Source organism: Podarcis pityusensis, assembly GCF_964106645.2.
Source record: "Podarcis pityusensis genome assembly, chromosome: 2".
Classification (NCBI taxonomy): domain Eukaryota; kingdom Metazoa; phylum Chordata; class Lepidosauria; order Squamata; family Lacertidae; genus Podarcis; species Podarcis pityusensis.
The window spans coordinates 19718586-19730997 of record NC_138029.1 but is presented as its reverse complement, the minus strand read 5'-3'; the positions used below and the strand labels follow the sequence as shown (position 1 = coordinate 19730997).

General features: G+C 47.9%; 1 protein-coding gene across 4 annotated transcripts in view; it reads right to left on the bottom strand.

The window, feature by feature from the left end:
• ANKFN1 (ankyrin repeat and fibronectin type III domain containing 1) overlaps positions 1–12412 on the bottom strand; it is a 217990-nt gene that overhangs the window by 47809 nt on the left and 157769 nt on the right. For all 4 annotated transcript variants that reach the window (XM_080994439.1, XM_080994438.1, XM_080994441.1 and 1 more), the window contains 3 exons: positions 9431–9530; positions 5716–5848; positions 3024–3140 (listed from right to left, as the gene is read on the bottom strand). In XM_080994439.1, the coding sequence (XP_080850565.1) occupies positions 3024–3140; positions 5716–5848; positions 9431–9530 (350 nt within the window). The remainder of the gene's footprint in view (positions 1–3023; positions 3141–5715; positions 5849–9430; positions 9531–12412) is intronic.

The window sequence follows — 12412 nt, the reverse complement described above, 5'->3', positions numbered from 1 at the left end:
CAGGCTGGCTGGGCAGCTGGGCACAATTTGCGCATGCGGGTGAGGGAGCATGGGATTTTTAAAGCCGAATTCTCCACGGCATTCCTTTCTCACACAGCGAATGGTGCATTAGGTAGAAAATATTGCGCTCTGCAAGCCAACTTGTGGGTTGGGATGCTTGTGTAAGCATAAACCTGTAAGCATCTGAGCATCAACGGGAAACTAGACCCCCCCATGAGACATGGTGAATTATTCTTCTCTGCGAAACAAGGGATGGGGATTGCATCTGGCCAGCTGGCTAAATCTGACAGGTGGATAGGGCCAGGGGCTTAGAGCGGGGAGTGCTAGGGGGACTGTGGCCCCAGGTGTACAACTTTTGAGTGGGTGTGAAGCAAGTGTCCTCACTGCAAGCACCCACAGCATGGCTCGGCCCGGTGTTCCTCTCCACCCACCAAGGGCCATGTTGGCCAGTGGGGCTCCCCTCTGTGCGGGCGGAGAGGCAGCTCAGCATGACCCCACTTTGATCCAGTGGGGGGGGGGGAGTCACTTTGGTCACGTCAACAGTGAGGGCTGGGCTGGGCTGGAGCCCTCCCTCCCAGTGTGTGTGCACCTGCCCTGGGCACCGAAAACCTCTGCTACGCCACAGGGTAGATAGGGCATCTCATCTGTTGATCACTTGATGTTGCAGTGATGTTAGTTGAACAGTTTTGATGCACGTGGCTTGCAGAGAGCTGATCATCAGGGCTTCAAAGCACTGTGGACAACTAGGTACAGACTTCGGTGACCAGCTGGTTGCTGGGGCATGCAAAGAACTGCATAGGGCTTTGAAGGTGCCCTCTACCACTTTTTGGCCCAGCTGTGTTTTTACCTGCCTCACACTTGATATCATATGTGATTTCAAGTGTGGGGCAGGTGAGTGTAGCTTAGCCATAATGGGCCAAAGGGGGAAGTCTGGTGGGCTGCATCAGGCCTGTGGGTCACAGTCCCCACCTAAAATGTCATCAAAATCAAACGGTAGCAGAACCATCACCTGGGGTTCCTCCTGGGTCCTGCAGGTGCCTATCTTAAATCCACCATAGTCCTGGCACTGATGGCAGTCTTCTTCAGACAGTCTTGGGACTGGATTGCCATGTGCCTGCTAAGGTACTTGGGAGTCAGAATCATTCCCTGTGGTGGTTGGAGCCCACTGGGGATTGGAGGTTTGGAAGGCAAAGGAGACCGACAGTCAATGATGCCAGCGCCATTGAGAGAGCTAACAAATTCCAGTTTTGTCCCTCATCCCCTTCCCTGACCAGAGGTGCCGTCTTGCGCCCAGGATTGAGGGCCCCATTGCACAAGTGTGATGTTATGCGCACATCACATGTTGTGTGTGTGTGATGTTACATTGTCGGGAGGAGGCTGAGCATGGAGCGCAATGTGACATGGCTTCCTCTCTCTCACTCAAGAGGAGCCGGCCACTGAACTGTGCCATGCTTGGCTCTGTGCTCAGCCTCCTCATTGAGGGGACCTGGCCCCCTGGCAGCAGATATTGAGGTGGCTGAAGACACCTCCACCTCTAGGAGTTGGCGCACCTGTCCCTGATGACTTCTACAAAAGCAAAACATTGAGACTAAGTACTGGGTGTAAGTTGGAAAGCAGGTTGGGGATTGGTGTGGTTGAGGGCTGACTGAGGCTGGTGGGGCAGCGCCCCATTTGCCCCAATGGCTCAGCCTCTCCACTTGTTTCTCCATGGTCATGGTGTCACTAGGAACGGGAGGGGCAAGTCACACAATCCGACAGCTCATCTGGAGGATGACCTTCCAAGGACAAGATGAGAGGACAGCCAGGAGGCCTCTATGGCGTCACACAATTACCTAGGGGTGCGTGTGTCTATCTCTGTGTATGAATGTGTGCAGGTCCTGCCAGGTCAGGTCCTGCTAGATCTATTCAGCCCACAGACTAGCAGCTGACCACCATTCAGTGGTGTAGCATGGGTTGCCAGTGCCCGGGGCTGCACAGAGGTGGTGGGCGGGCGGGAGGGCAACGGACAGAGTACGCATGCACATCCAACTGCCTAACGGCCTCTGCGTCAACCAGGAGATTGCAGCCACAGAGATAAGAAAAAAGAGAGAGAGAGATGTTCCATTGTCTGGAAAGGTCACTTCCTGGTTCACATTTTCAATGGAGCCCAACAATGGAAGCCCACTGCTGTATTGAGGCAGCACCACGTGTTGAAATTTTCCACCCCTAACAATTTTGCCTTTGTCCATGGAGTTTTCTTGGCAGGGATACTGGAGTGGCTTGTCGGTTCCTCCTGCAGGTGGATCACGTTTGGTCAAAACACTCCACTATGACCTGTTCATCTTGGGTGCCCTGCTTGGCATAGCTCATAGCTTCTCTGAGTTATACAAGCCCCTTTGCCATGGCAAGGCAGTGATTCATGAAGGGGATCACTGAAGCTGAGGCTCCAATACTTTGGTCACCTCATGAGAAGAGAAGACTCCCTGGAAAAGACCCTGATGTTGGGAAAGATGGAGGGCACAAGGAGAAGGGGACGACAGAGGACGAGATGGTTGGACAGTGTTCTCGAAACTACCAGCATGAGTTTGACTAAACTGCGGGAGGCAGTGGAAAACAGAAGTGCCTGGCGTGCTCTGGTCCATGGGGTCACGAAGAGTCGGACACGACTAAACTAAACAACAACAATTTTGCACCTGGGACAACTGCCTCTGTGGCCCCTCCCACACTATGCCACTGCCTCCATTCACTTACATTAAGCATGTAACCTGGGCTATTTATTTGCTGTGTCACATTTAATTTCTCCTCTTTCTTTCTTTCTTTCTTTCTTTCTTTCTTTCTTTCTTTCTTTCTTTCTTTCTTTCTGTTATTGACGGCCTGCAAGCTCTGGCTGGCATGTCGGACTCTGCTGCTTGCTTCACAGCCGAAGATAATTCTCCCCCAGAGGACAGGAAGTGCTGAAGCAAGTGACAGCTGGCAGCCTCCTGCCCTCCGAAGCCATAAACCTGTGGAAACCTGTGACCGAAAAATACAGCGGTGACACTGACCTGTAACTGGGCCGTTGCAGAGAGCATTTTCTGCCTGGCTTGGAGGGCGGTGGATGATGACACGGAGACAGACATGTTTTGTCTCAGCCACCTGATATCATCCCACATACAAGAAAGCTGCAAAATTTGGAGTGGGTGGTTGTGGGGGAAGAGAGAAAGAGAGGATTTATTTTCCCCCCCAAAAAGTAAGCTGCTGTTCATTTTGCAGTTCTGTGGGTGGCACTGTTAATAAATGATCAGAATGACGTTGCCTCTCGCCAACGTAAACAGCACACATCGCTCCCAGTCCATCTGTGCACCCATCCTATTAAAATATAGGTCACTGGGTGTTGTCAGTGGGGCCCAGAAGCGACAAAAGGAGAGGGTCACATTTGCATCTGGTACTTCTTAACTCTTCACAAATGTCTAGCCAGCTGTTTGAGACTCTTTCCTCCCCCCCTTTTACCATGAAGCTGTAGCTAATACCAGCCCCATGTCTATTTCCCTTTGGGATGTTAAGCAATAAAATACTATCAAAGGACATCTGTGCCATTATGGCCCAAAGACTTGGCAGGATGGGGCGAGGCTCCCTCAGTCAAATCCCAGATGAATCAAAACTGCTTTACAGGAGCAATGAATGAATGAAGGGTCTTCTAGGAATAGTTTGAAAGGATCAGGGTCTGTAATCAGAACACTATGGATTGATTTATATCTTACCTGTTCTCCAAGGAGCTCTAGGTGATGCACACAACTCCCCTCCCTCACCGATATATCCTCACAACAACTCTGTGAAGTAGGTTGAGCATTGGTGATTGGATCCTTGGTGTCTAGCTCCCTGACTACTACACCATTCAGTGGCCCTAACTATAATTATATCTTGCCTATGGTGTAGGCCCCCTTCAGTGCCTCGTTCCTTGTTTTGTAGGACCTTTATTTAGGTAAAGGTAAAGGGACATGGGTGGCGCTGTGGTCTAAACCACTGAGCCTCTTGGGCTTGCCAATCAGAAGGTCGGCAGTTCGAATCCCCGTGACGGAGTGAGTTCCCGTTGCTCTGTCCCAGCTTCTGCCAACCTAGCAGGTTGAAAGCATACCAGTGCAAGTAGATAAATAGGTACTGCTGTGGCAGGAAGGTAAGCGGCATTTCTGTGCGCTCTGGCTTCTGTCACGGTGTTCCGTTGCACCAGAAGCGGTTTAGTCATGCTGGCCACATGATCCAGAAAGCTGTCTGTGGACAAACGCTGGCTCCCTTGGACTGAAAGCGAGATGAGCACCACAACCCCATAGTCGCCTTTGACTGGACTTAACAGTCCAGGGGTCCTTTACCTTTACCTTTTTACCTTTTATTTAATGGCATGGAGGATATGTTGTCCTTTGTACAGTAACAAATGTTACAATCCCTAGAAATGACAGCTTTGAAACGTCCTATGTAACGTCTCAAAGAACTACTTTAACCCCCCAAAATTGTAATTAGGGTTATAGAATCATAGAGTTGAAAAAGACCCCAAGGGTCATCTAGTCCAACCCCCTGCAATGCCAGAATCTCAGCTAAAGCATCCATGACAGATGGCCGTCCAACCTTTGCTTAAAAACCTCCAAGGAAGGAGAGTCCACAACCTCCTGAGGGAGTGCGTTCCACTGTTGAACAGCTCTTACTGTCAGAAATTTTTTCCATATGTTTAGTTGGAATCTCCTTTCTTGCAGCTTGAAGTCATTGGGTTGTTATTGTCTTATTCAATACTGAATTTATTTGAGGCAGAGCGTTAATACAGTCATACCTCGGGTTACAGACGCTTCAGGTTGCGTTTTTTTGGGTTGCGGACCGCCAAATCCTGGAGGTACTGGAACAGGTTACTTCTGGGCTTCGGTGGTCGTGCATGCGCAGAAGCACTAAATCGTGCTTTGCTCATGCGCAGAAGCACCAAATCACAACCCGCGCATGTGCAGACGCACAGACACGAGTTGCGAACGCTGCAGGTTGCGAACATGCAGCCTGTACATTGCTCACCAAAGCCAGAGATTTATCTATTGGTTTAGGGATGGGAGGCCTTCTAGTTTTGAACATCTACTTTGGTCCCAAGCACTACACCAGAATTACAAGCAGTGGCAGAGCTTCATGCTCTGGCACTGGGGGGCAGAGAGCAGGTGGGGGCATGGCTGGCCTCCTGGGGGTGTGACGTGCGTCCGGGGGGCGTGGCGCATCTTCTGGGGGTGTGGTGCGCTGCCTGCGGGGGCCTGACACCCAGTGCAGGCACTGGGGCAGACACAATGGCACCCCACCAGGATCGTGCTGTCAGGGGCGGTGCGCTCCCCCCCCCCGCACCCCTCTTCCTCCACCAGTGATTACAAGTCTTGTGACTTCTCTCCTCCATTAATCCCTTTCTTCCAGCCGAGTTTGTTCAAGCATTCTGCCTCCCAGGGAGGGTGCAATGGCTAACTTTTTATTTAGCCTGTTGAAAACTGTCTTACCATGCCTGGCTCTTCTCTACAGTCTCAATTCCACCTACAGTTTCCTACAGTATATACGTATGACTTGGCTCACAACAACATATTCTCACACAACACAGGAATGCACGTCGGTGAGAAGGGGGCCTGGCTGTCGGTGAAAAGGAAGTAGATTATGTGCATCGCTCCAAACAAGACACCACCGCCCCCTTGCACTGACCCAGCCAGTTGAGTTTGATCAAGAGGAGATGGCAGGTTGTGTTTAATGTACCTTTGTGAACCAGAGGAAATCTTGCATAATGGAACTGGCGTGAGAATCATCGATTTCCACAATCGGGATCTGATCTTCGTTGGTGACCAACATATTGTCTTTGTAATAAAATATCACAGCTAAATAGAGCCCTCTGAGGGGGGAAAAATGAAAAAAGAAGGTGATTTGAAGGCTGTTCTGGGAAGGCCAGAGAATTTCAGAGCGAGAGAGAACTATTTCGTTTGCCTAATCCTGGCCTCGCAAATGACTGAAGCAACAGATTTCACTTCGTCGTTCCCAGAAATGAGAATTTCCCAGAAACATCCCAAAACTAAATTCCAGCAAATACTGCAAAATAGCTTCAAATATGTTGGAGTTGATACTGCCTTCCCTGTATAAGCAAAACAACTCACAATGTCAGTTTTTATAGCAATTCTGTTTAGACAAGTGGTACGGCAGGATTTTTTCTTTTCTGCCGTCGGAAATCAAGCATTTTGTGTGTGTGTGTGTGTGTGTGTGTGTGTGTGTTAGAAGTCAGTGGCTTTCATTGAGGGAGTATTCATTTGTTTAGTTATTCATCAAAAGTACATTTAATGTGTAACTCATTCAAATCAAATTAGATTTTGTTACTTGCATTGTTTTAATATTTCCCCTCTTTCTAACTTTCAACTTTTCATTGCCCTTTCCATTGTGGCAGTAGGCAATAGACTTCTCTTGCCCATAATTTTACTGCTCCAGAATGCCCTGGGTATCGTGTTGTCCCAGGACATCCTGGGGGGAATGGCATACCATCCAACATTTCTCTGATGAAAATAGGGACATCCTATTCAATAATAGAGGGACGCGGGTGGCGCTGTGGGTTAAACCAAGGGCCTAGGGCTTGCTGATCAGAAGGTCGGCGGTTCGAATCCTCGCGATGGGGTGAGCTCCCGTTGCTTGGTCCCTGCTCCTGCCAACCTAGCAGTTCAAAAGCACGTCAAAATGCAAGTAGATAAATAGGCGGGAAGGTAAACGGCGTTTCCGTGTGCTGTTCTGGTTCGCCAGAAGCGGCTTAGTCATGCTGGCCACATGACCCGGAAGCTGTACACCGGCTCCCTTGGCCAATAAAGGGAGATGAGCGCCGCAACCCCAGAGTCGGTCACGACTGGACCTAATGGTCAGGGGTCCCTTTATCCTTTACCTTTATTCAATAATAATAATAATAATAATAATAATAATAATAATAATAATAGTACCCCACCCACTTGACTGGGTTGCCCCAGCCACTCTGGGCAGCATCCGACATATTTTAAAACATTAAAAATTAAAAACTATAGGGACTTCCTACCATTCCCTCCAACATTTTTCTGATGCAAAGCGGGATATTCCAGGATCAAATCAGAAAGTGGGACTGTTCCTGGAAAATAGGGACACTTGGAGGGTCCAAGATGATTGTTTGTGGGGAGGCAAGCTCAATGCTATTCTTCTTGAAAAATTGGTGCTGGAACTCACAATGAACTTGTTCTCTTACAATGGCAATGGTGCCCATCTGAGTGGTTCTGGAACTGAGTTCTGTTAAGTTCTGGCTGGGAAAACAAGCCCTGGGAAGCTGTCTTTAAGGGGAACTTGTCTGCCATTCCCTATTTTTTTCACCCCTAATAAGCTTCCAAAGGTCCCCCAGAATGCAGTGTGAAAAGAGTTAATCACAGGACCTCTTGATTTATAGCAATATGATTCAGTGCTGCGACCACCCGAATCAATGGGGTTATTTTGGATGTGCGCTAGTGCAACAGAGCATCATTTTGTTCAGCGTATCTGTGGCACTGTTTACATAAAATTCATTCCTTTTAAATATTTACGTTTGTAATTAGCTACATACATTAATCAGTGGATTTAGTGAATTGAAGAACCTCCGGGGAGCTTTTTGGAAAGAACTAGCCTCTTATCAAAATACAAAGGGGGGGACGACAAACCAAGCACTCTCAGTGATGAAAGAAGACAGAATCCAGCCCTGTGCATAACTTTCATTCACAGAGACCAAAGCTTCCAGAGGCAGGCAGGTTATACTGGGACAGGGGAGGACAGCCAAAAATATTAAAGAATCTCAGATATGGGTTTGATCAGGAAGAAAGCATTCAAATGGCTTTCTACTGTCATTTTTAAAGCAAAGCAAGCCCAGGAAGTCATTCATTTTCAACAAAGGGAAACATCAGTGCCATCCCCAGATATCAAAAGGGCTGCCATCACATAAAAGACTATGGAACAAATTTGTTTTCCGTCGCTCCAGAGAGTAAGGCCCAAAGGACAGCAAAAGGTTTTGCATTAAACATCGGGAAGGATGTCCTGACAATCTGAGCTGTTCAGCAGTGGGACAGTTTGTCTCTCATCCTTTGTTTTACCACCCAGAAGTGAATCCCAAACCCTCCAAGTGTCCCTATTGTCCAGGGACAGTCTTGGATTTACAGAAGCTGTTTCTGATTCGATCCCATAATGTCCTGCATTTCTTTAGGATGTCCCTATTTTCATTCGAGGGATGCAGGTGGCGCTATGGTCTAAACCACAGAGCCCAGGGCTTGCCGATCAGGAGGTTGGCAGTTCAAATCCCTGCGACGGAGTGAGCTCCCATTGTTCGGTCCCAGCTCCTGCCAAACTAGCAGTTCGAAAGCACATCAAAGTGCAAGTAGATAAATAGGCGGGAAGGTAAATGGCGTTTCTGTGTGCTGCTCTGGTTCGCCAGAAGTGGCTTAGTTATGCTGGCCACATGACCACTGTCTGCGGACAAACGCTGGTTCCCCGGCCTATAGAGCGAGATGAGCGTCGCAACCCCAGAGTCGTTCGCGACTGGACCTAATGGTCAGGGGTACCTTTACCTTTATTTTCATTGGAGAAATGTTGGACGGTATGGAATTATGTGATCCCCAAGCCAAGCAGGTAAGTAACTATACAACCTTTACAAGACATCTGAAGGCAGTCCTGTATAGGGAAGTTTTTAAAATATGTTTAATGCATTATTATGTTTTCATATATGTTGGAAGCCGCCCAGTGTGGCTGGGGCAACCCAGTCAGATGGGCGGCGTATAAATAATAAAATTATGATGGTGATGGAATAGGATGTCCCTATTTTCATTGGAGAAATGTTGGAGGGTATACAATCCCGTTGACTTCAGTAGGACTTACTCCCAGGGAAGTTTGCCCAGTTTTGCAGCCTTCTGCGCTAGACATTGAAAGCAGTATTGTACCAAAATGGCATGATTCCCACCAGCAACTCTTGGAAACAGCAGATTATTAAAGGTGATTACAGTTGTTCAGACCGCTATCCCCTGTGGCCCCCCCCCGACTTAAAACTCCCAGTTTCCTGGGAAGACATTTTGATCTCTAAACAGCTCTGAGAATTGTAGCTCTGAGAGGGAAATAGGGGTTTCCTAGCAACATTCAACATCCTTATAAAACTACAGCCCCCAGAATTCTTTGGGGGAAGCCATGACTGCGGCTCAAGTCAGACTTTTAATTTACCAAATCCTGTAAGATCTGAAGGTCATGCCTTAACCCTTCTCAGAGGACGTCTGCTCCTCAATGACTTTCCTTGCTTCACCAATGTCACCCGGTGAAGCCTTTTTCTATGTGACTGTTGCCCTGGCACTCAATATTTTTCTTTCTCAGTGCTGAGCACTTTCTGAAATCAGGCCTAGGCTTACGTAAGAGAGAAGCTCTTGGGAGCTCTGGCTACATAGTTCAGATTCTGCCACACCAGACAAACCTTTTCAAAGTCTTCACAAACTTGTTTGAAGAATGGAAGAGGTGCTTCAGGCTTCTTGAGACAGATTGCTTGCGACCTGCGTTCTGCAATTTAGAACTCTCTGGAGACGCGAATGAAAAAGAAACAAACGAACAACAGAAAAGAGAGAGAGAGAGAGGTGTGATTTTGAGTTTTGCAGAAATATTAGGCAGCACTTTTTTTTTTTTTTTTTTTTTGAGACCAGAGACCCTCCAAGTGTCCCTATTTTCCAGGGACAGTCATGGATTTACAGAAGCCTTCTGATTTGTTCCCAGAATGTCCCGTTTTTCCTTAGAATGTCCCTATTTCCATCGGAGAAATGTGGTGTGGTAGGAAGTTCCTATTTTCACCTGAGGGTATGGAGTTATGTGACCCCCAAGTAGGGTTGCCACCTTTGTTCAGGCAAAAGACAGGATAGGGTGGGGTGGGGCAGTTGGGGAACGATTCCCCCCCACCTGGTGCTGAAGTGACTTCAAAGCAATCCATTGCAGCTTAACAGGGTGGCCCCTCTGGAATTTGTCACACACACACACAGACACAGACACGAATTTGTAAATCTGTCTGCTTGGCTACCGAGAGCTTAAATACATGACATTTCACACATGCATTTGGAGAGGATCCCTAACATGGCAGAGAGAGAGAAACCACCTGAAATACAGGACAAAACTGTATCAAGACAGGAAGTAGCATTTTAAATTGAAATACAGGACAATCCTGTGTTATATAGGACAGGTGGCAACCCAAGAAGAAGAAGAAGAGTTTGGATTTGATATCCCGCTTTATCACTACCCGAAGGAGTCTCCAAGCGGCTAACATTCTCCTTTCCCTTCCTCCCCCACAACAAACACTCTGTGAGGTGAGTGGGGCTGAGAGACTTCAGAGAAGTGTGACTGGCCCAAGGTCACCCAGCAGCTGCATGTGCAGGAGCAGGGAAGCGAACCTGGTTCACCAGATTACGAGTCCACCGCTCTTAACCACTACACCAACCCTACCCCCGAGCAATGGAGATAAGTAGCTATACAACCTTTCAAAAACCTTGAAGCAGTGGGGGAACTACTTGGTCTGGCACCTGGAGCGGCGTACGTCCAAGGGCGTGGCTGGCGCACATCCCAGGGGGTGTGGTGTGCACCCCAGGGGGCGTAGCCCGCTGCCCGCGGGGGGCATGGTATATGTCAGGGGTGTGTGCATCAAGTGGTGTGCGCCCCGGGGCATGTGCGAAGAGTGACAAGTGTCTCGGGGGTGCGTGGCGAGCACCAAGTGTCCCAGGGTGGGGGTGGGACGGCCACAATGTCACCCCACCGGGATAGCACCCAGGGCAAACCACCCCCCGCCCCCTTCGTCTGCCAGTGGATTGAAGGCAGCCCTGTATAGACTAGACTTTTAAAAAATATTTAGTGTGGCTGGGGCAAGCCAGTCAGATAGGTGGGGTATAAATAATAAATAATAAAATGGTTGGTATTGAACAGGATATCCCTAAAGCTACTGTGGGCGTCTTCCAGCATACAGTGGTACCTCGGGTTACAGATGCTTCAGGTTACAGACTCCGCTAACCCATAAATAGCACCTCGGGTTAAGATCTTTACCTCAGGATGAGAACAGAAATCACCTGGCGGCGGCGGGGCGGCGGCAGGAGGCCCCATTAGCTAAAGTGGTACCTCAGGTTAAGAACAGTTTCAGGTTAAGAACGGACCTCCAGAATGAATTAAGTTCTTAACCTGAAGTACCACTGTATATAAAAACATAATAAAACAGTAAACAGTAAAACTTCCCTACACAGGGCTGCCTTCAGTTGTCTTCTAAAGTTTGTATAGTTACTTATCTCCTTGGCCCAGGCAGGGGATAGCTCAGTTGGTTACAGCTGGTTTCAGGTTTCCAGGTTTGATTCCTATATGGGGCAGCTGCATTTTCCTGCATTGCAGGGGGTTAGACTAGATGATCCTCAGGGTCCCATCTACTATTTTATGAAGCGGATGTAGCTATGAAGGCTTGGGGGCCGCAGATCTCCATACTGTCCAACATTTCTTTGCTGAAAATAGGGGTGTCCTAAAGAAAACTACCTTCCAGGATCAAATCAGAAACCAGGATGTCTTCTGTAAATGTGGGGACTGTCCCTAGAAAACAGGGACACTTGGAGGGTCTGGAAAAGACACCCCCCCATTAAAAAAACTTATTTCATGCCGTGCTCCAAAACTGCGCTTTGAATGATGGAATATAGGGCAACCAAATTCCAGTAGCAATCACTCTCCATTAATGCCAATGTAAAGGACAGACTGGAGAATCATGTTTACCCTGGCAGATCTCACTATTCAATTTGTCTGCTCTGGAAAGGAACAATAACTAGATAGCAGCTACTGAATCCTTTTCCTGCGGCAGATTGATTATTCCGCTGCACAAAGCCCCATTGTTTTGATTGGCAAGATCAAAGTTTGCACGAGGAGGATCCAGATTAAATTTGAAAATGTTGTCAGGCTTACCTTTCTTTGCTGAAGGAGAAGGATGGGGGGGGGGGACCCTGACACCTATTTTTTTGGTGAATTCTCAAAAGAGATTTTTCCTAAACTTGTCACATGGAAGGAGGCATCCAACTGCCTCTCCTTATCAATTCCGAACACATATGTCCAAAACCATATGTGCATTCAGCAATTTTTTTTATTAAAAGAATATGAATACATTTGCACCCTAATTTGCACATTGAAGAAGGTGATAGAAATGAGGGATAAATTTAGCATCATTATCCTAATGCAAATATAAAGAACATTCAGATGCAGATAAATAATTCCTTTCCTGGACGGGGATAGCTTGGCCACCAAAATGTGTTGATTTTGAGGAAACCTGAAAGTGCATAGATTTGTGCAGTGCTCTGTAGAGAGAAGGGTTTTTTTTTGGGGGGGGGAGTTATAACACTAGGGCTGCCATACGCCTGGGTTTTCCTGCACACATCCGGGATTCGCCGGTTGGAAATAA